This window comes from Macaca fascicularis, chromosome 1 (assembly GCF_037993035.2).
Source record: "Macaca fascicularis isolate 582-1 chromosome 1, T2T-MFA8v1.1".
Taxonomy (NCBI): domain Eukaryota; kingdom Metazoa; phylum Chordata; class Mammalia; order Primates; family Cercopithecidae; genus Macaca; species Macaca fascicularis.
This window is the reverse complement of record NC_088375.1, coordinates 319289-340439: the sequence shown is the minus strand read 5'-3', so window position 1 is coordinate 340439 and position 21151 is coordinate 319289. Positions and strand designations below refer to the sequence as shown.

The 21151-nt window shown below is 41.3% G+C and overlaps 1 protein-coding gene across 1 annotated transcript; it reads left to right on the top strand.

Annotated features, from left to right (window-relative positions):
- Window positions 1-13668: 13668 nt before the first annotated feature.
- LOC102118011 (olfactory receptor 2Z1-like) lies at window positions 13669-19494 on the top strand. The gene is given in 2 exon segments (XM_045390370.2): window positions 13669-13697; window positions 18528-19494. Coding segments are annotated over 2 exon segments (996 nt in total).
- The last annotated feature ends 1657 nt before the right edge of the window (window positions 19495-21151 follow it).

Below are 21151 nucleotides of genomic sequence, written 5' to 3'. Positions count from 1 at the left end.
GTAGCAAACTTTTAAAACTGGGAAGAAAACATTTTAAAAATAGTATTCTTGGCACACTGGGACTGATATCTAGCATTTAATCTATTCCAAAGGGTTTTTAAATAAAATTGGTCATTATTAATCAATAATTGCTTAAATACATTGGAGAAGATGATGTCAGCAGATGATACTGTATTACAATGACATACGTAATAATGCCTAAGGGTGCATACCATGCTACACAGCAGTTAAACATACCATGGTCTAGTGTGTGTGTGTGTGCGCGTGTGTGTGTATTACCTTAGATGCATTTAAATTTGTATTATTATTTAATGCGTCTTTCAGTGGTTGGCATCACCACCACTTTCAAAACATCTTTGGTGCTGGCTGTGAGTAGCTCATGTCTTCCATTTAGCTACAAGTATGGGTTATCCACCATTTGGATCACAAGTCACTGTCTACGTCATGAGAGTATACTTGGTGTTAATTTATCCATGTCCCAGATAAATTATAAGGGATGAAATAAAAAGGGCAACAGAAACTCAATGGAAACTACTCTTGCAAATTTAGACACAAAAAATTATTCTCAATACAAGAAGCATTCAGTGTTACTGAATTTTATTTATTTTCAATTTTAACATGATGAGGAATTAGGATTATGATTAGCATGACGATTAGAAACTAGTATTAGCAATTCATTTTCAGAGGAAATACCACAGGGACATAAACCTTGAGCTATAACTCACTGATTATTTTTGGGAATTAGAATTTTTCATAGTTCTTGATAATTAAGAAAAACCGAGTGCGTGTTATACAATTTCAGGTTACAATAAAAAACAAATGTCCACAACAAACTTCAGGAAAGTAAAGGATGATGTTTCACGTGTTTTAAGGCTAAACGTGTTCCAAGACAGACATTTTACCAACATATTTGGGAGTAAAATTTGTCAAACTAGTCTAATGCTCCTCTAAATATTCTAAAAACATTAGCGTTTTAGTCCATTGCCCATAAAACGAAGTTACTATTGAGAATAATGATGATGACATCATGGAGTTTACTTTTGCCAAGTGTCAGGCTAAGAAGTGCTTTGTTTCTATTGACTCCCTGATATTCACGATAGAACTAAGAAGTGAGGAGCTGTAAAAGCCCGTTCACCAGCGACAGCATCGAGGGTGATGTGTTGTGGTCACGGGGTCTGTTCGTGCGACGAGTGTCTGGACTAGAGACTCTCGATTCATTATATGTTCATACACATCCATTGTGTATATGGGAGGCTTTATATGGGAACAGCAGCTGGACAGTTCCTGTAATTAGCAAATAAAATGTACCAACCATGGGAACCTGCTAAATTATTAACACTGTGTGATGATTAATGTGACTACTGAAAATCAGTCATACTTGAGAGTAGATCCATAAATCATTAGAATCAGGATTGCTGTTTTATGGGTGTAAACTATGTACACAGATATACACACATATATAAAAATGTACACATATATACATCATATGCATATTATATATTATGTATAGGTATATTTTGCCAATTCAGAATCTTTGGTGTCAGGTTTTATACATTTTTCTGATACTATGTACAATGTCAGCATTATTTACAACCTCCCTCATTTTACTTTTACTTTTCTTAGGTTTCATTAATGGAGCCTATTAAAATATATTTCTAAAGGGAAACTGATCTCCAGTTTATGTTGTAGCTTAAATATTAGCAGTATTTCAGCTACTTCCACACTTCTTGCATTTTGGGTTTGACTTTTATTATGTGATAAGACAACAGAAACAGGGAAAATCGTGCTGCTTCGCAAAGTCAAATAGTGGTCTCTGCTTTCTGTTCACGCTCACTCCCATGTTACACACACACACATATATGTAATAGTGGTCTCTGCTCTCTGTTCACGCTCACTCCCATGTTACACACACACACGTATATGTAATAGTGGTCTCTGCTCTCTGTTCACGCTCACTCCCATGTTACACACACACACATATATGTAATAGTGGTCTCTGCTCTCTGTTCACGCTCACTCCCATGTTACACACACACACGTATATGTAATAGTGGTCTCTGCTCTCTGTTCACGCTCACTCCCATGTTACACACACACACATATATGTAATAGTGGTCTCTGCTCTCTGTTCACTCTCACTCCCATGTTACACACACATGTATATGTAATAGTGGTCTCTGCTCTCTGTTCACGCTCACTCCCATGTTACACACACATGTATATGTAATAGTGGTCTCTGCTCTCTGTTCACTCTCACTCCCATGTTACACACACATGTATATGTAATAGTGGTCTCTGCTCTCTGTTCACGCTCACTCCCATGTTACACACACACACGTATATGTAATAGTGGTCTCTGCTCTCTGTTCACGCTCACTCCCATGTTACACACACACACGTATATGTAATAGCAGCCTCTGCTCTCTGTTCACGCTCATTCCCATGTTACACACACACACGTATATGTAATAGCAGTCTCTGCTCTCTGTTCACGCTCACTCCCATTTTACACACACAACGTATAGGTAATAGTGGTCTCTGCTCTCTGTTCACGCTCACTCCCATGTTACACACACACACGTATATGTAATAGTGGTCTCTGCTCTCTGTTCACGCTCACTCCCATGTTACACACACACACGTATATGTAATAGTGGTCTCTGCTCTCTGTTCACGCTCACTCCCATGTTACACACACACGTATATGTAATAGCAGCCTCTGCTCTGTTCACGCTCACTCCCATGTTACACACACACACGTATATGTAATAGCAGTCTCTGCTCTCTGTTCACGCTCACTCCCATTTTACACACACACGTATATGTAATAGTGGTCTCTGCTCTCTGTTCATGCTTACTCCCATTTTATACACACACTCACATATATGCAATAGCACAGGGACATACATATTGAGCTATAACTCACCGATTATTTTTGGAAATTGGAATTTTTCCATAGTTCTGGTAATTAAGAAAAACTGAGTGACTGTTTTACACAATTTCAGGTTACAATAAAATCCACAACAAACTTCAAGAACATAAAGGATGATCTTTTATCCATTTTATATATATATATAAGTATATATATTCATAATCTCCTCCTATAGATTTAAATATGTATGTATGTAATTCTTCGGTGGTTCTAGCTTTTTCTATGGCCAGCTAGCCCTGTAGACCTAGCAATACAAAGGGAAATTCTAAGTCAACTCCATTTTGCAACCAACTGGCCTTACTTTTCCAATCTGACAACAAAAGTTCTAATTTATCAGAGAACAAGCCCTCCTCAAAGTACATTATGATTTTAAGTAAACGTTTTGTTAAATTTATTATCTGCTCTCTCACTAGAGTGAGCACAGTAACTATACTTGTTGAATTTCTCCTGGGCATAGATCACACAGCTTTGCTATGGTTTAGTACACGTAAAAATAATCAGAAAATGTCTGGAATGATTCTGTGACTTTATATAGGCATTTGTTTCTGAAATGATGAAGGCAACATACTGTAAAACAAAATTTAGAATTAAATGAATTGAGTTTTTCCTCTGGTCAGGACATTAATTAATTCTGTGACCTTGGATTCTCTTCCTAAACACCCTGAGCCTCAGTATCTGCTTGTATTAATTGAGATAATGAAACATTCAGGGTTACTTTAAGAATCAAATAAGAAATGTATAGTTACAAGTAAAAATATTTTATATAATACAAAGCAAAACGTAAGATACCGCAAATTATTTCAAAACTATTGGTAAACTATTGGTACGAATTCTCAATCTCTCATTTAAGCAATATACATATTCAACTAAAATCTATGAATTTAAATTGCAAATACCTCCTGATCTTCAGAAAAGGTCTGTAAACCCAGGCGCTCCCAGTGAAGTTACATCAGCAGTTAAAGTCTGTCTTTTCCCCCAGATGTCCTTTGACTTGAAAGAAACGTTACTTAGTAGAAATTCTCAGAAAAAGGTGTGCATCGCAATTAAGCTTGCAGAAAATCTAAACACCTTTGAAGAGCAGGAGTATGCTTGGCCTGCAAATTTTGAGAAAATTAGAAAAAAAAGTTAATCGATAAAATAGACATAATTTTAGTGAATAAAATTTTCTAGGCTTACTTAAAATATTTTTTATTGCATAATACAATACAATACACCAAGAGATAAATCAACACATTTATATTATCCTGACATTTGTAAATATTCTCTACTATTTTATAAGGGGTACATGTTGGTTGAGTAGGGATGGCTGCAAATATTTTCCTCCCACATCAGTACAATTGGAACATAGGACACAACGCTTGCCCAGGACTGTGATGATCACCCAGCCCATCCTTTAAATCGAGGGACGAGGTAATCCCTAAGTTGTAAGCTGCAGCCTTTGCCTGCTTCCATGTGACCACTGGTGAAGATTTTGCCAAAGAAAAGAGCTTGCTCCAGGCTCCTTCAACGCAGCAGCCTGTTGTCAGGAAGCTCTGCCACAGCTTCGATTAAAGCTGCTTCATGCGGCTTCCTTCCTTGCCCTCTGAACCTGCTTGGAACCAGTTTTCTCTCTTGGCAACATTCAACGTTTCATAATGTGGATATGACTGCAAGCTTGTCTTTCCTCCTTCTCTGTACCAGTCACACTTCTCCAGTTATTTTATGCATTCATGTATGAATTTTCCAAAGTGCTCCACTTCCAGGTATTTACCTGGGATAGCTTTGCAAGGTCTATTTTAGAATATAATACCTCAATTTTAACAGATTACTCTAGGTGCAGTTTTTCCTGTACAGAATACACTGGCAACATTACTTTTCTGTTATTATCTCAGACACTTTGACTCATTATATACACATTCAAACTTACAGTTATCTTTTCACATGAGAAGTTCTCAAGACAGGTCAATACAGCGTTGTGCAATTTTGAGACTAAATACAAAAATATATGTTCCTAATTTTTCTCTGTGTTCCTAAATTCTGTTTAGTATCTCAAAAAGTTGGAATCATTAAGAATGAACTCATATTGAAAGAATAATCATACAATTATTAGACAATAAAGCACTAATGTACTCTGACAATTTTAGAGTAAGAACCACATTCCTCAACTCACACACACCTCCTGACAAGACCTGGAGAGAGACTACACACTAGAAACCCCTCAACTAGAGAGACCTGTTATCCCTGATGAGAGTTTATTTTATGCCTTGGTGTGGTGGACACTAAAATATTGCTTGTGAATCACTGGCAAAGTGGACCTGAGAAATCCAGGTGTCTGCACATTCTTTGAAATCATTGTGGAAGAAAGGATTTTTAAAATGCTTGCACGTTTGACAATCAGGCAACGAGTCTATGCTTGAAATTTGAATGCCTGTAGGAGTCTGCCTTACGTCAGCTCTGTGTCTTTCATGCAAGCACCTTCAACTCTCCAGTCATCAGTGTTCTCATCTGTAAAAGGAAGGCATGACAAAGACAATGCACCACTCAGAGATCCAGGAATCCTGGTTCGTAATCTATACTTTAGAAACTAAGAGTAAGTACAGGTTTTTCCTTTAGGGCTTCGCGCCTTTCAAACAGTATTGTCCTTATCCTATCTAATTCATAAGACTAAGGTTTGCTTAAATTATCTTTTAAAAAACAAGCAGCAACCATTTAAGAAAAGATTCTTTGGACTGTTACACTCAATAGCATCCTTACACCTGAGATTTACAATACTCACTCCGTGTAATTCCCACAGAAAATCAAACAGGCAATCTTCTTCTCAATGCACTTGCATTTGGCATGGAGGGAATGGGACGGTCATTCCTCTTTATACGTGTACCTGAGATTTCCAGCCCAGGAGTTGCAGACAACTCTGCCTCAACTTTCTTAGATTCAGTTTACGTAAATCTTGTTTATGTCATATAAAGAACGTAAATTCAGTCAGACCACAGTGAAATGTTCTGGAAACCCAATCATTTGCATATGTACCAAGTATTTAAGGTGCTACTATAAGGAGGAGTCAGTCTAGGTGCTCATCAGCATTTGGTTTGTCACCTGTGAAATTCCTGCATAATTCCAAAAAACCTGGATTTTCATTAAAGGGAATAGGAAGAGTGGAACAAACAAAGAGTGAGTCTAAGTAGAGCAGTAGCTTCTAGATGATCCATATTAATTGCCTAATTTTACTCAAGGATTTTGCATCATTTAGACAAAAACTTAAAGCATTAAATCCCATTATTTAATTTGCAAAATGCTTTATAAAGTAATGTATTCATGTGTTCTATATGATCTCACATTTCTCATATCTCCTCTCATCCACGCAATCTGAATGCCACCCACTCAGAACAGCACGTCACACACATCACTGAGTAGGAATCAAGGAAGATAATATACGTAATTTTCATAAAAATTATCCAAATATCTAATTTTATCCCAAACTGTATTCCAACAAAAGATGATTATCTGTCACTCACAGAGAGCTGAATCTCTCAGGAAAGCCATTCAGAGTAGTAGATAGAGAAGGTTATACATAATTTAGTAAATCAAAAACTTACTGGTAAACTACAAGAACTTTATGTAACTAAACAATCGATGAAGAACTAAGACTTTTTAGAAGGTTGAAGGTGATATTTTGCTAGAAGGAAAAATGATCAGATTTAGTAGACTTAAATTCTCATCTAGCTTATACCAAGAAGAAAACACACAAAGCAATTCACAGGCATTGGTATCCACAACAGGAAAACCTTCAACACCGAGGCCATCGGGATGCCAAAGTGCTGTCAGCGTGTTACCCCTGAAGATCCAGTATGCGTAGATTTCTAATCTCGATGTATGAACTTGGCATGGCTAAAGGTATCCTTAGCAACTCATGATGGAGTTAGGACAAAGTGAGACATGCAACAAGTTTATTAAACTCTGCAGAAGGAAGTGTTATTAAGCCAAACAAATAAATGCCACCCTAGAAATCCTTGAAACAATTTGCGTTGCCAGGATAAATTGCATAAATTCTCTAGTCTTCTAGAAACATGTAATACTGTCTGTTTCTTGTCTTTACAGGGAAATATTTAGCAAGTAAAGCGGGATAACAGGTCTGAAAAACTAAACATGCAGGAAGAAAGCAGCAGACCAGTAAAGAATGCGGAATTATTCTGGGTGTCCTGCTTTGAGATCCCTGGGTATGCTCTGGCCAGCCATGAGTTACACCACTCCATCCAAGGCAGAGATAGCCTGAAAATGAAAACCTCCAAAGGCAAAATGGGTGTCTCTGTGAGAATCAAGTTAAGGAACGTTTGTTTTGGTTTGGGTTTTTTGTTGTTGTTTTTGTTTTTAAACAGTTTTTAATTGATACATAATATCTGTACATATTTATGGGGCACAAGTGATGTTTTGTTACATGGATTGAGTGTGCAGTGATCAAGCCATGGTATTTAAGATACCCATCACGTTGACTATTTATTATTCCTGCGTACTGGGAACATTCAAGTCTTCTTTTCTAGTTAAATATACAATATGTTGTGAACTATAGCATCCTACCCTGCTATCAAACTAGAACTTACTCCTTCTGTCTAACTGTATGTTTGTACTCATTAACCAAAATCACTTCACTCCCACCTCCCAACCCCTACGCACCCTTCTTGGCCTCTGGTGTCTATTATTCTACTCTCTACCTCTATGAGATCAATGTTTTGGTTGCCGCATATGAGTGAGAACACGCAGTATTTGTCTTTCTGTGCCTGGTTTATTTCACTTAATATAATGACCTCTAGTTCCATCTAAGGGACTATTTTTTAAGAAAGATCACTTAATTATCTATATGCAAGTGCTGACATGGAGCGAGTTCTGTAATTGCGCAGATACCCCAGGGGGCCCTGGAGTTCTGCATTGGGATCCCCACAGTCTCTGATGGTGGCAGATCCCAAGGGCTCACCCTAACAACCCCACCAACAGCACGATTATCAACTGGAGGTGACTACCTCCAAGCGGTGCTGTGCGCCTCGGGACCATTCCCGTTGCTCAGGGCTGCCCACCAAATGTGGCTCTGGCAGGGAGTGTCCGGGGCAGACAGTCCTGAAGTCACCTCACGACTTCCCCCAAGAGCACATGGTTGAGAAAAGTGGGACATGTCCACAGGTCTATGTGGTCCGTAGTTTGGTTTATCTTCCTTCACTCAGTTCAGCAGAGACCAGACGAAAGTGATGGGTTCTCAGTTCTCTCTAGAAATAGTCTGAACCATCTGTGGAAAGTTGCATCACCCTTCTGGGACTTGGTCCTCCCTACTATTAATTCAAAGTGCGGAGAATGATTTCATACAAATAAACAAAAATAATTGCCTCTGCTCTCACCAATGTGGGAATATGGAAACAAGCTTTAAGTTTTCTTCATTTTCTTAAGAATGAGTTAGAGCAAAACACGTTTTTAGGTAGATTACAACATTAGTTAAGTCCAACTAAACAGTCTGACATTTTGAATTTTGTCAACAGTTTATTGACTGTAGATAATCAATTTAATATTATCATATATATTATTCAAGAATTACTATGGTAATTAAGAATACAAATAAAAAGTAAAAGAATCACCCCTTATCCACCATCTCAAGCTTCAAATATTCTTCCATTTACTCTCCATATGTATAAAATGTACACTTTTTATTATTGTAATCATGGTATAGTCTTATATTCTGCTTTATGGTTTTATTATTTTCATATGCATTCCTCCATGTTGCTACATATTTTAATTTTGCATCATTTTCAAAGGATTAACGATTCTCTTTCAGGTGGACCTAGTAAAATTTAACCTATTTCCCTACAGCTAGACATTTGGTTTCTTTCCCCTCTTTGTATTAATGTAGCCTCCAAGCTGCATGGAAGATATTTGTGTGTACATCTTTACTATCCTTGTTAACACTTGCTTTAGCGTAAATTTCCAAAAATTAAGCTCCAGGGTCAAAATGTTTTCTAAATGTTGTCTAAATTTATATAGCTACAAGTTTGAATGTGGACACAAAATTTGTGTATGCACAATTTGTAGTTTCATGTTCTTAAAAAATAAAATAAACCAGTACTTAAAAAGGAAGCTATCTGTGGGCTTATTTGAAAAATCAGGACTTCCAACACATTCAGCTCTCTGGCACAAGTGGCTTTGCTGGATCTGACCACGCTAGTTCTTAACCTAGCCAGCTGCAGTCGAAATACAAGAAGAATCGTTCTTGAGAACTCCAGGTTCCTCCCTGGTGGTTTGAATAAATTTATTTCACTGGTGGTGGTGGTGGTGGTGGTGGTGGTGGTGGTGGTGGTGGTGGTGGTGTGTGAATGTTTTTCTATTTTGTTTAGTAAATGTAAACCCATTGATAAATCCCTAAGACATTCTCCAGTCTCATATTTATGGCATGTATTGTTGGCTGGACAAAGAGTGAGATCATACATAATTAACAAAGAAACACAGACAATCAAGTACAAAGCAGCAACTAGAGATCTCCCTCGCTTTCACAGCAGGCCACCCTACACATAAGTCGAGTGCAGGTGGACGACTCAGTGGGGTTGACTGTGGTGCACACGCCACACTCCTGAACACAGGGCGTCTGTGCAGCCCTGCTGGTCACCTCAGTTCCTGGGATCTGAAACTAGGTAATGATGACAGAGACTGAAGATAGCTGAGAGCTGAATATAGAACTAGTGAGGATCAGAAGAAAATTGAGGAAATAGAAAAGAAAAAAGAAATTAAAAAATCAGACTTACTGGTCTTACCTTTAAATATATAGCATTTTAAATATAAAGGAAATTTTGACAAATAGATTGAACAGAAGGCCATAATACACATTTTAAAAAGAAACTCCTTTCATTTATCACTCTGAATTCATGACATCGGTGTGCACAGATGCAACACAAGTTGGTTTTACTCTTTCCGACAGAACAGTACCATGGTGGTCAGTGAACTACAGAAGGCAGCCCTGGTCAAGTCCATGCTCGGTGAGGAGGAGAGGTTCTTTCTCCCTGGCCTTCGGCTTACACATTTTCCAGGATTGTTTGGGCACCTGGAACCTTGGAGAAGACAGGGATCTCTGTAAACGAATGTGAGAAGAGAAACAAGATGGTTATTAACAGATTGCATGGAATCAAGACAGGGATCTCTGTAAACGAATGTGAGAAGAGAAACAAGATGGTTATTAACAGATTGCATGGAATCAAGACAGGGATCTCTGTAAACGAATGTGAGAAGAGAAACAAGATGGTTATTAACAGATTGCATGGAATCAAGACAGGGATCTCTGTAAACGAATGTGAGAAGAGAAACAAGATGGTTATTAACAGATTGCATGGAATCAAAAGGAGAGAGTTCCATAAGCAGCTTCCTGCTCTAAGAGTCAGAAGTTCAACATCACACAGCATAAGGACAGTGGTCAATAAATATGTATTGACATTGAAATACTATTCAGCCCTAAAAAAGAATGAAATAATGTCATTTGCCACAACACGAATGAAACTGAAGGTCATTATGTTAAAGGAAATAAGCCAGACACAGAAACAAATTTCACATGTCTCACTCATATGTGGGAGCTAAATATAAGTTCAAATGTTTGATAGCAGAGTAGGGTGACTATAGTCAGCAACAATGTATTATACATTTCAAAGTAGCTGGAAAAGAGAATCTGAAATATTCCCAACACATACAAATGATACTCAGGATGATGGATACCCCACATACCCTGACTTGGTCACTATAAAACCTATGCAAGCAACAAAATATCACAGATGCTCAGTAAATATGTAAAATATTACGTATCAAAAATAAATAAACATCAAGTGAGTACAAATACGAATGAATGAATAAAAATTCTACAGCAACCAAACATGTTAAAATTTGTTCAAAAAATGAATATACTTGGCTGATGTGGGAATCATTAGTGGTTCCAAATTTAGTGTTCCTGGACAAAATTATTTCCTCTTGGAATCTCAATTTCCACCTCTGCAAAATAAGATAACAATATTCACCTCACACCATTGCTGTGAGTGTTAATTGAGATTATAAATTCTGAGAGCACAACAGTCTTATCCTGGTGATCTGGGTGTATTCACCCAGTAGCAATAAAAATTTGCCTGTCTTATGTACAGTTGCCTAAAGAATGAGTGAACTGATCAAGTAATGAGATATTGAAAGTAGGCCACATTTTGTAATTTTTTATACCATTCAAATGTAAGATGTGACTTATTATTTATAAAACAATTAGGCATATCTTGTTAAGAAATAGGTCATAGTTTTCACTGAATTAACTGTTTGACTCAATCCAAACTAACAGTTTATTAGACCTGTGTATATATAACCACCAAATAGTCACGTTGTGGGCACCTGTGCATGTTGGCATGACCTAAATTCCCAAGCATGAATCTAGGGCTGGTGTCGTACACACTGGCTACATGGTAGACCAGGGAGCCCATAGGCTTTGTAGTGACCCAGACGTGGCTCACATCTCAGATCTGCCATCTGCTTGGCAGGTGACCTTGAGCACTAAGCTGGTTAACCTTCTGAACTTCTGTTTCTTCATGTGTAAAATCATAATCAATTATATATTATCATGATAAGATGAGATAATATCATACATGTCTAACATAAAATGGGAGATAAGAAATATTCATTTGCTTCTCATTCTGATTCCATTCAAATTAAGGAATAAAAGCTCATTAGAACAATAGGACCGAAACAAAAAGCTAGAAGTGAAACCAACTTTAATAGATGTTACGAAAGAAGAGAGGGAGGGAGGAAAGAAAGGACCTCCATGTCTCTAATTGCCAAGTTTCCCCAGACACCAAGATGACGCTGTGTTGATTTGTCTATGCCCAAGCCTGCCCCACAATTAAGTACCTTGTGTATATAATGGTTTGGAACAATAGTCTGGGGGCCCTGGAGCCCCTGAATACACTGCATTACAGCTGAGGAAGCATGTAGGTGATTTTTGGAGCAGTCCCCGCTTTCCAGAAACAAGAAGCTTTATCGCAGACCTTGACACTTGCTCTTATATAGAATTCATTAAAATCTAGATTGTGTCTTCTTTCTGAAGTCACTTGACTGCCTGCACAGAAAACCTGGAAAATACTTAGGAGCTGGCAGGTAGAGAATCACTGACTTTTAGTTTTGGAAAATGTATCGTGTACAAGTACAGAGCCTCAGGTGTCTGCACAAGTATAGACCACCCCATTCCCAACTGTAAAGAATCCTAAAGAGCCACGCTCTTCCTCAATCAGTTTTTTAGAGACAGACAACACCCTCTGCCTCTGCCAGGATGTTCTTGTCCCAGTAAACCCGTCTCACTTTACATTCGTTAACCACGGACCTTTGTCCAAGGGTTTGGTCTGCGGGGCTAGAGAGACACCTGTTTTTCGCTTGTCAGTATGTATGCTGTTTCTTTAGAGGTTTCTATGTAGGTTTTATGTGAGCAGCACATATAAATTATGTGGCATGGAAGTAGGTATACTAACTGTAATGTGTTTAATTATTTTAACTAGACTTAGTGACTAATTATTCATTAATTTTGGAGATGTGAGATTTTGGAGAACAGTTGAAATGTTGTCAAAATAAGTATGAGCTTTGCCTGAGAATGAGTTTGAACCCACCACTCTGCCGTGTCTGGGAGAATCGGATTTACCACAGGAAACAAGCATGTTGAGAGTAGGCTTTCCCGATCTTGGCACTGTGGATATTTTGTTCTGGTTAATTATTTTGTGGGGGCCTGTTCTGTGCACTGTAGGATGTTAAACAGCATCCCTGGCCTCTTCCCACTTGGTACCATTATTACCTTCACCTCCTCATTGTGACAACCAAAAATATCTTCAGACATTGACAAATGTCCCCTTGGAAGCAAAATCACTGTTGGCTGAGAACAGCGGGTCACCCGGAGGGTTTGTCAGAAGAGACTTCTGAGCCCTCCAAAGAGTTTCTGATTTGATGGGTCCAAAGTGGAGCCTGAGAATTTGCACATTGAACAAGTAGCTGGCGTTGCCGATCCAGAGACGACCCTTTGGCCTAAGGAGCCCTGGGGGTGTGAGCAGTTGGCATATCTGTCTTTCCTCTGTCTGTGAAATCCCTAAGTCGTCGGTTCCCAGATTTTTCTGCAGAGTAGAATCACTTGAGAATCTTTTAAACCTTCCAAAGACCAGGCTATATCCCAGATCAATTCAATCACTACTTCGGGGGTGAGGCACGGGCATTAGTCTTTTTTGAAACTCATCAGATCATTCCAGTATGCAGGCAAATCTGGAGACCTTGCTCTAAATGCCATTATCTCATCTGTAATTTGAAGGCTTGGGGCTGAGCAATTTATGTCCTCCCAGCATACGTGTCCTATAAGTCTCAACAGCACAACTAATTCCTAAGTGCTACACAGGACTGTGCAATCTGAGTCTCTGCGGGTAGGAATATGGGGCAAAATTCAATGACAGAAGCTTTGCAATCGCAGCATTCTGAAGTTGGAAGAGCACCAAGAATAGGCAGCAATTCACTCTCATTGCGGTAAAGGTGGATAAAGTATACTTTAGAAAAAGGGGCCCTATGGGAAAATGGGGAGCCTTTAGGAGTGCCCTGTGTGAAAAGAGACAAATTTTACACCTCAGCTTTCATGACCCCTCATGTAGACACCCAAAGGGACCTGCTTCAGGCTCTGAGCCACAGCCTGGAGCCCAGGAAGGACAAGGAAGAAGGAAAAAAGTCAACAAGAGACTGAGACGCCCATGGAGACTGTGGATCAGGGCAATTCGAGGTGAGTATGCAATGTGAAGTATAAGAGGAAATAATTTAAACCCTCCACCCATCCATGCAGCCCCAGCTAGCTTATTACAATAAGCTTATTATGAAAAGTCACAAAAACACAATTCCATAACTTCTCCTCTGTCAAACTTTCCCACATTTAAGATTTTCAACGATCTAGAATTTTGCTTTTTTAAAACAAAATGAGATAATATAATTTATTATTTTTACTCTCATTTTAAATGAGATAATATAATTTATTGTTTTACTATCATACACACAGTCCCCAGCAAAGCACATAAGCATTCATACTTTTGGAATTAACACTGGCCTTCTCCATAAGTTGCCTATCTTAGATGGCAAAAACCAAGGCTGTGTAAAAACAAAAAAATCTGTAAAACTGTAGGGGAAGTTAAAAAGTCACATCAGTACCAAAAAACCAATGAGAATAAAAACACAACAAAACAAAAACTTGGGCTAGATGTAGCCCACAACACAAAATGTGTCAGTTGCATCCAGGATTTCGTTTTTCATTCATTCTAGTAGTTCTTTAAGACCTGTTGTGTACCACTTATGATCTAGGTATGGTGGACGGAATAGAAAAATAGATCTGTTTCTCCTGGGAAACAGGGCGAAAGGAAATAAATCTCCCTGAATATTACTCTGAGACACACATACACACATGCACGTGCTGCATTCATTGCCATGTTGAGAAACTGCCTGAGAAGATAAATCAGCAGTGCCCAGACAACCGAGGATGCATTCCGGGAGCAGGCACTCATGCACAGCCCCACCAGCCGGAGGGATGTCGACTTCAGATGGCCGTGATGGAAGGTGGCGTGGGGATAGCAGTGTTTTCTTGAGCAAGCATATGCTTCTTTCATCTATCCATTATACACGTTCCTTTGGCCCACCAGCATTGACCAAGGGCCATCATGAACCACAATCCGTCATGAAATAGAACAGAAAGGGCACAGTCCCTGGTCACAGGTAATTTTCAGTCTAGGTGGAGAGATCTGGAGTGTGACAGAGGAGTTCACTTAACTACAACAAATGCATCCGCCTGCAAGGTTTCACAATACGAAGCACATGTAAGGGGAACCTCTGAGTGGGAGGGACTAGGAGCTCCTGCCGGTGAGTACCAGAGTTAACTCTGATGATTTTGCAAAACTGATTTGCTTAAGTGAAGGAAGAAGACAGCTAACATTCACTGAATACCTCCTCTGGAAAAGGCATGATCTCACCATTTTCCTTACTCCACACTCACAATAACCCTGGGAAGTGGGCATGATAATCCTAAGTTACAGAGGGGAGCAGAGGTCTGAGGTTATAAAAGTGGTAACAGTGCTGATGTTAGTAGCAGCTGAACTCAAAATGTCACATTCCTTGGGCCAACTCTGTTCTAAGCACTCTACATTTAAAACCACTTAATGCTCCAAACAGTCCCAATAATTTTTGAAATGAGGAACCTGAGGCTGAGTAGCCTGTCGCAGTTACATAGCTGGGAAACTGTGGAGCTGGGGCTTGAACCCAAGCAGCCTGGCTCCAGAGACCAGGTACTCAACCACATGCCGTATACTGGATAAAACCAGACAAGAACATTCAGCCAAGTCAGAGTCAAATTATCGCAGATTTTAAACATGTAGGTTCTTGTCCTTTTTCATTTGCCTTGGTGGAGAGCGAGGGAAGGGGAAAAACGGTAAATGATGGTAAGTTTCTACTGCAGGGGTTCTCAGTTGGGGGTGACTGTGTCCCTGCATCTGGCAATGTCTGGAGATATGTTTGGTTTTTGCAACTGAAGGGGGTTGCCATGGCATCTGCAGGGTCAGGTACAGGCATGCTGCTAAATGTCCTGCAATGCACAAAACCGTGCCCCACAGTAAGGAAGTATCCGTTCCAAAATACCAACCGTGCCGAGGCTGAGAAAAACCACTTCAGAACAGTTACGAGTTATTTTGGACCTGGCCTAGAAGATCAAGTATTTGTTAACCAAAAATAAGCATCAAAATAATTAAGTAAACTTTAGAAAAGAGATTTTTGATCAAGGCTGTCACTTCTCACCAATAACAGATATTGGACTAAGCTCCTTCCAGATGTAAAACACGGTGGTCTGAGACATTTGAGACACCAAACAAGACAAGCTGAGCTTACAGGACACCGAAACAGGGACGTGTGAGAAAACTATCTTTAGAGGAAAGCTTTTAAATGTACCCGAGGCTTCGTTTTAATTCGTGTATGGCAAGGCCAGTGGATCGGGAAGTGATTGGCATTGAAACGGTGGCTCGTCACGTCCCCGGGAGGAGCACACACACCACGCAGGGCCACACGGGGAAGGCAGAGGGAGTGAGCAGGAAGCAGAGACCAAGCCTTCGCTGTGTCTTCCCTGGGAAGAAACGGGGTAAACAGCTGAGCAGGCTCAGGACTGGAACGTGTGAATAATTTGGGTGGGCTCTGGGCTCTATGGGTGGTCTCTAACTGCCCCGGAGCTGGACCTGGTGAATCATAACTGAGCACAGGAAGGTGTCCCTGACTGTGGGAACCTCATAAAAGGAGGCGGGTGGGGCTGTAGACTCGGGAATTGGTTGATTTGCTGCTCAAAGGCATGCTCACAAGCAAGGTATTCACCATCTCTAGGAATTAGCTAACCCTGGGAAGGGCAGTCCCTCCCCAGGTCCACGAGTCCTCAAGATGGCAACGCATCATACAATACAGAAAATAGGTGCAGTGTATATTTTAGCTCCACTCAAAGTCATGTCTCAAAAGTTTGAGTTTAACCTCGTTAATTTCTGTGCTCCGCTCCAGAGACAGGCTTTTGGAGTGGGCCCCGCTACGCACCGCGAACACGTCTGACTCACATCGAAGGGATCTGTGTGTCTGCTGTGAGCAGCCTCAGAGTGGTGGAGTTTAAGGCCATAGATGAGGGAGGCCCCTTGGCATAGCAAGAAGAACCAGGACAAGCACCGAGAGAGCCACTTCCTGGCACAGCTCTCTCTGCTCTCTCGGCAAGTTCCAGTTTCTAAGATCCTTTGACCTTTGACCATACAGTGGTGAGATGTGGGCAGTAGACTAGTCAGTGAGTGTCAGCTTGTACCACACTTCAGAACAGTGGGAGCTCGAGCTTTGAAAAGCACAGGCACCCATGGAGAAATCCATAGATCGTACAGCCTTGTCACCTCTCTGATGTGCTGTCCCTCTGGGACACTTGCTGCCCCTCGCCCTCTGTCCCGGTGACCCTGTGGTATCCCCCAGCTCCATTATTCTCTCATATTCTCGACTCCTTAATACCATACTGGGAAGTTCATTTTATTTCCCTTCAATCCCTCCATTTAAGCCATTTGCCATCAGACATACGCAGAAATAAAAGCTAAAATTGAAGGCATTCCCTAGGATTCAGGAGTCTGGGACCAGGGTTTCCGCAGAGCTTCCTGGCTCAGGGAACTTGCCAGGTAACGGGTCTTCACCACGTCTAGCACAACCTCATCCTTGGAGCAGCGTCGTTAATCCTAATTTGTCCCTCATCCTCAGCTCCTAAAACTGCCTTTGGGTGACTTATTTCCTATCATCGCTTACCTCATAATTCCTTGAGATTTGACTTTACCTGAATAAATATAATTTCAGAAGGGAGCCCTTTAGGGGTGCAGATCCCTCCCAAAGGAAACTACTGACCTGGCTTACGTATTCCTAACACGTACTCCATAGATTTATATTTTAAAAGAGGCCCAATCTTTATCAAGAAGTTTATTTAAAAATCTTCTTAATTAACATAATGGGACTCAGCTATCATGAAACTATTGAAATCAAGATAAGAGAACAACAGTAAGGGAATGAGAACACAGTGTCAAAATTCCAGAAGAGCAAAGGTGCCAAGTCTGGAATTCCTTAGGGCCAAGGTAACAAAAGACTGTGATGCCTGCACAGCTCCACTAGTTAATAAAATGCAACACGTCAGCAACAGACACGGGCTCTGACCTATTTCTTTTGTTGTTGTTGTTGTTTTAGGTTTTTTTGTTTTTGTTTTTTGGATTTTTTTGAGACGAAGTCTCACTCTGTTGCCCAGGCTGTAGTGCAGGGGGGCGATCTCGGCTCACTGCAAGCTCCGCCTCCCGGGTTCACACCATTCTCCTGCCTCAGCCTCCTGAGTAGCTGGGACTACAGGCATGTGCCACCACGCCCGGCTAATTTTGTATTTTTAGTAGAGATGGGGTTTCTCCATGTTGGTCAGGCTAGTCTCAAACTGCCGACCTCAGGTGATCCACCCGGCTCGGCCTCCCAAAGTGCTGGGATTATAGGCGCGAGCCACTGTACCCAGCGACTCTAACCTATTTCTCAAAGAAATATATCACGTGGATGCTCAAGTAAGGACTTTGAACCACGTAATTCACGTATTGGTAGGTCTAGTCCTCAAGTTAGGCATAAGAATAAATGGTTTTGTTTTCAATGTTTTCCTGTGCACATATTTGTTTGTTGAAGTGTTAAGAATATTGTTAACTATGCATTTTTCAAAAACATGGGACATTGTAATCTGCTGTTGTTCTTTTCCTACCTTTTTGAAACAGAAATTAGATCACTAGTTTTTACACTTTTCTCTTTTCTAGCACATGTATTTTGAGTTATGAGTTTCCCTCTGAGTACTACTTTGGCTGCACACCATGCTTTTTGTAATAATTTTTCATTGTGAAATAATGTTGACCCTACAAAAAATTTATAAGGACACTGCAAAGCTCATCAGCTGCCTCTTCACCGACCTTCCTAGTTGTTGCCCTTTTGCCATCTTTGCCCCATTTCCGTCTCTGAGTGAATGTATCTGAGCCCCTGGTGAGCCGGTTCGCTTTCCTCTCCACAGTGAGGCTCGGCAGGAGGCAGGCAGAGGGCCTTGGAACCACCCCTCCACCACTGGCTTTGTCCTCACTAGACTTTTCAATGACAGCCAGATGCACCTGTTCCTCTTCAGCATGGTGGTGCTGGTCTACATCCTCGCCATGGCTGGCAATGCCACCACGGTCCTCCTGATCTGGGCCGACGCCCAGCTCCACAAGCCCATGTACTTCCTCCTCAGCCAGCTGTCCTTCCTGGACATCTTCTTTTCTTCAGTCACTGTCCCCAAGATGATAGTGGCCTTCCTCTTTGATTGGACGAGCATCTCTTTTGGGGGCTGTGGGGCACAAATGTTTTTCTTCATGTTCCTGGGAGCTGCAGAGTGTCTCCTGCTGGCCCTCATGGCCTATGACCGCTATGTAGCCATCTGCAACCCTCTGCGTTACCCAGTGCTTATGAGCCGTCGCGTCTGCCTGCTCATGGTTGTGAGCTCCTGGCTGGGAGGGTCCCTCAATGCCTCCATCCAGACCTCGCTAACCCTGCAGTTCCCCTACTGTGGCTCATGAAAGGTCACCCACTTCTTCTGCGAAGTGCCTTCACTGCTGATGCTGGCCTGTGCAGACACAGAGGCCTATAAGCAGGTGCTCTTTGTGACAGGTGTGGTGGTCCTCTTGGTGCCCATTGCCTTCATCACCACCTCCTACGCCTTCATTTTGGTGGCTGTGCTCCAGATGCGCTCTGTGGAGGGGCGTCAGAAGGCCCTGGCCACCTGTTCCTCCCACTTGACAGTAGTCAACCTCTTCTATGGGCCCCTTGTCTACACCTACATGTTACCTGCATCCTACCACTCTCCTGGCCAGGATGATGTCGTATCTGTCTTCTATACTGTTCTCACACCCTTGCTCAACCCTGTCATCTACAGCCTCAGAAACAAGGAAGTGACTGGGGCAATGAAGAAGGTCATAGGAGAGTGTGGTGTCTGTAGGAATGCTTGAGACCCAGGAGAGAGGGCTAGGAGACACACGTATGAGATCTGAGTTCACTCATAGGCATTGAGTCTGAAGATAGACAGACATCTATTGCATATGACCTTCCATATCTGGGATGTGTTTATGGCTCCAGGATCCTGTTCTAGGATTCCCTTCTGGGATGAGAGGAAGAGTCCCAAATCCACATGCAAGGAAGTGAAATGATTCCCCTCAAGCCACCACACTTCTACTTTTTCAGAGAGGTTTCCAGAACATCTGATTCCACTCATCATTCCCCCTGTCCATCTCAACAAACTCTAGTCAGGCTTTTTCTTCAGCCATCCCCTGGGCAGTGCAGCGATAAACCACCCTCTCTGTGTCACTGAATGTCTTAGGGCTTCCCTTCTTACCCAGTAAAAGCCAAAGGTCCCACCAAGCCCTTGATACCTGACTATTTCTCCAATCTTCTGTGTTGACATACCTCTTTTTCTTCACTCTGCTCCAGCCACACTGGCCCCCTTGTTCAAAATTCCCAAGCACAATCCCACCTCAGCATCCTTCAATGCTGAGTTCCCGATGCCTGGGGGCTTTCCTCACATTTTTACATGGAGTTCTCCTTGCCTTCGTTTAGGAATTATTCACATGTGACCATATCAAAGACACCTGCACTGATTACCCTTTCCAAAATAGCATTCCCACCCCCCCTCACCATCTTGCTCTAATCCCATTTGTGTATTAGAATGTGTAGTTCAGGAGAGCACAGAATTTCCTCTTTAATGTATTCTCAGCTCCAAGAAGAGTTCCTGGCATATCGAGTCAATCAAAAAATAACTTTCGGATGAACAATTAAATCCAAAGAACATTTTCTTGTCTAATCACAACAGTGTTGTTCCCTTTTCTAGTTCCTCCTTCTTGAAAATCTTCCTTCCCTGGGCAATAATACCATGTTCCTTGTTTTCCTCCTGCTTCTGGTGCACTTTTTCCTACTAAGTGATGAAGGCCCTCAAAACCCAGTGCGGCTAGATACTTCTCTTCTCAGTCTACACTCCCTAGTTACTCCCATTCTTGGCTTCGGTTACCATTTGATACCAAAGCCTGAGATACATAACTATAGGCCACTCAGATGTCTCTTCCAAGCTCCTCGCCACATACCCAAGGCCACCTCAGTACTCCCACTGGATGTTTCAAAGGCACCTCAAATTCACCATGTCAGGAAACAAAGTCATAATCTCACCCTGAAGCCTGAGCTTCTTCCAGGGCTGGTAACTGAGTGTTGTCACACGAGAACAATGAGTCTTTGTCACCACCCATATCCAGTCCCTCACCAGTTCCTGCCTCACCTCTCCACAAGATGGCCTGTGGGTCACCACTGCCACCACTACTGTGGTCCAAAAATACCTAAATTATTCTCACCTGGACGATGCAGGAATTTTCAAACAGACCTCCCTGTCCCCTTTCTTGCCCCACCCCCACATATACATTCACAACTTATGTTCCAAGATGTAGCCAAAGGGATCTCTAAACACAAATCTAACTACATATAGCAACCCCACTCCCGAAAGTCCCCTGCAATCCCCTTAGCAGTTCTCATTACACACATTAATTGCTGTTAACACATATAGCCATCTAACGTGATGTATTTTAATAACTTACATTGCTTACTATGTGTCTTCTCCTACCACAA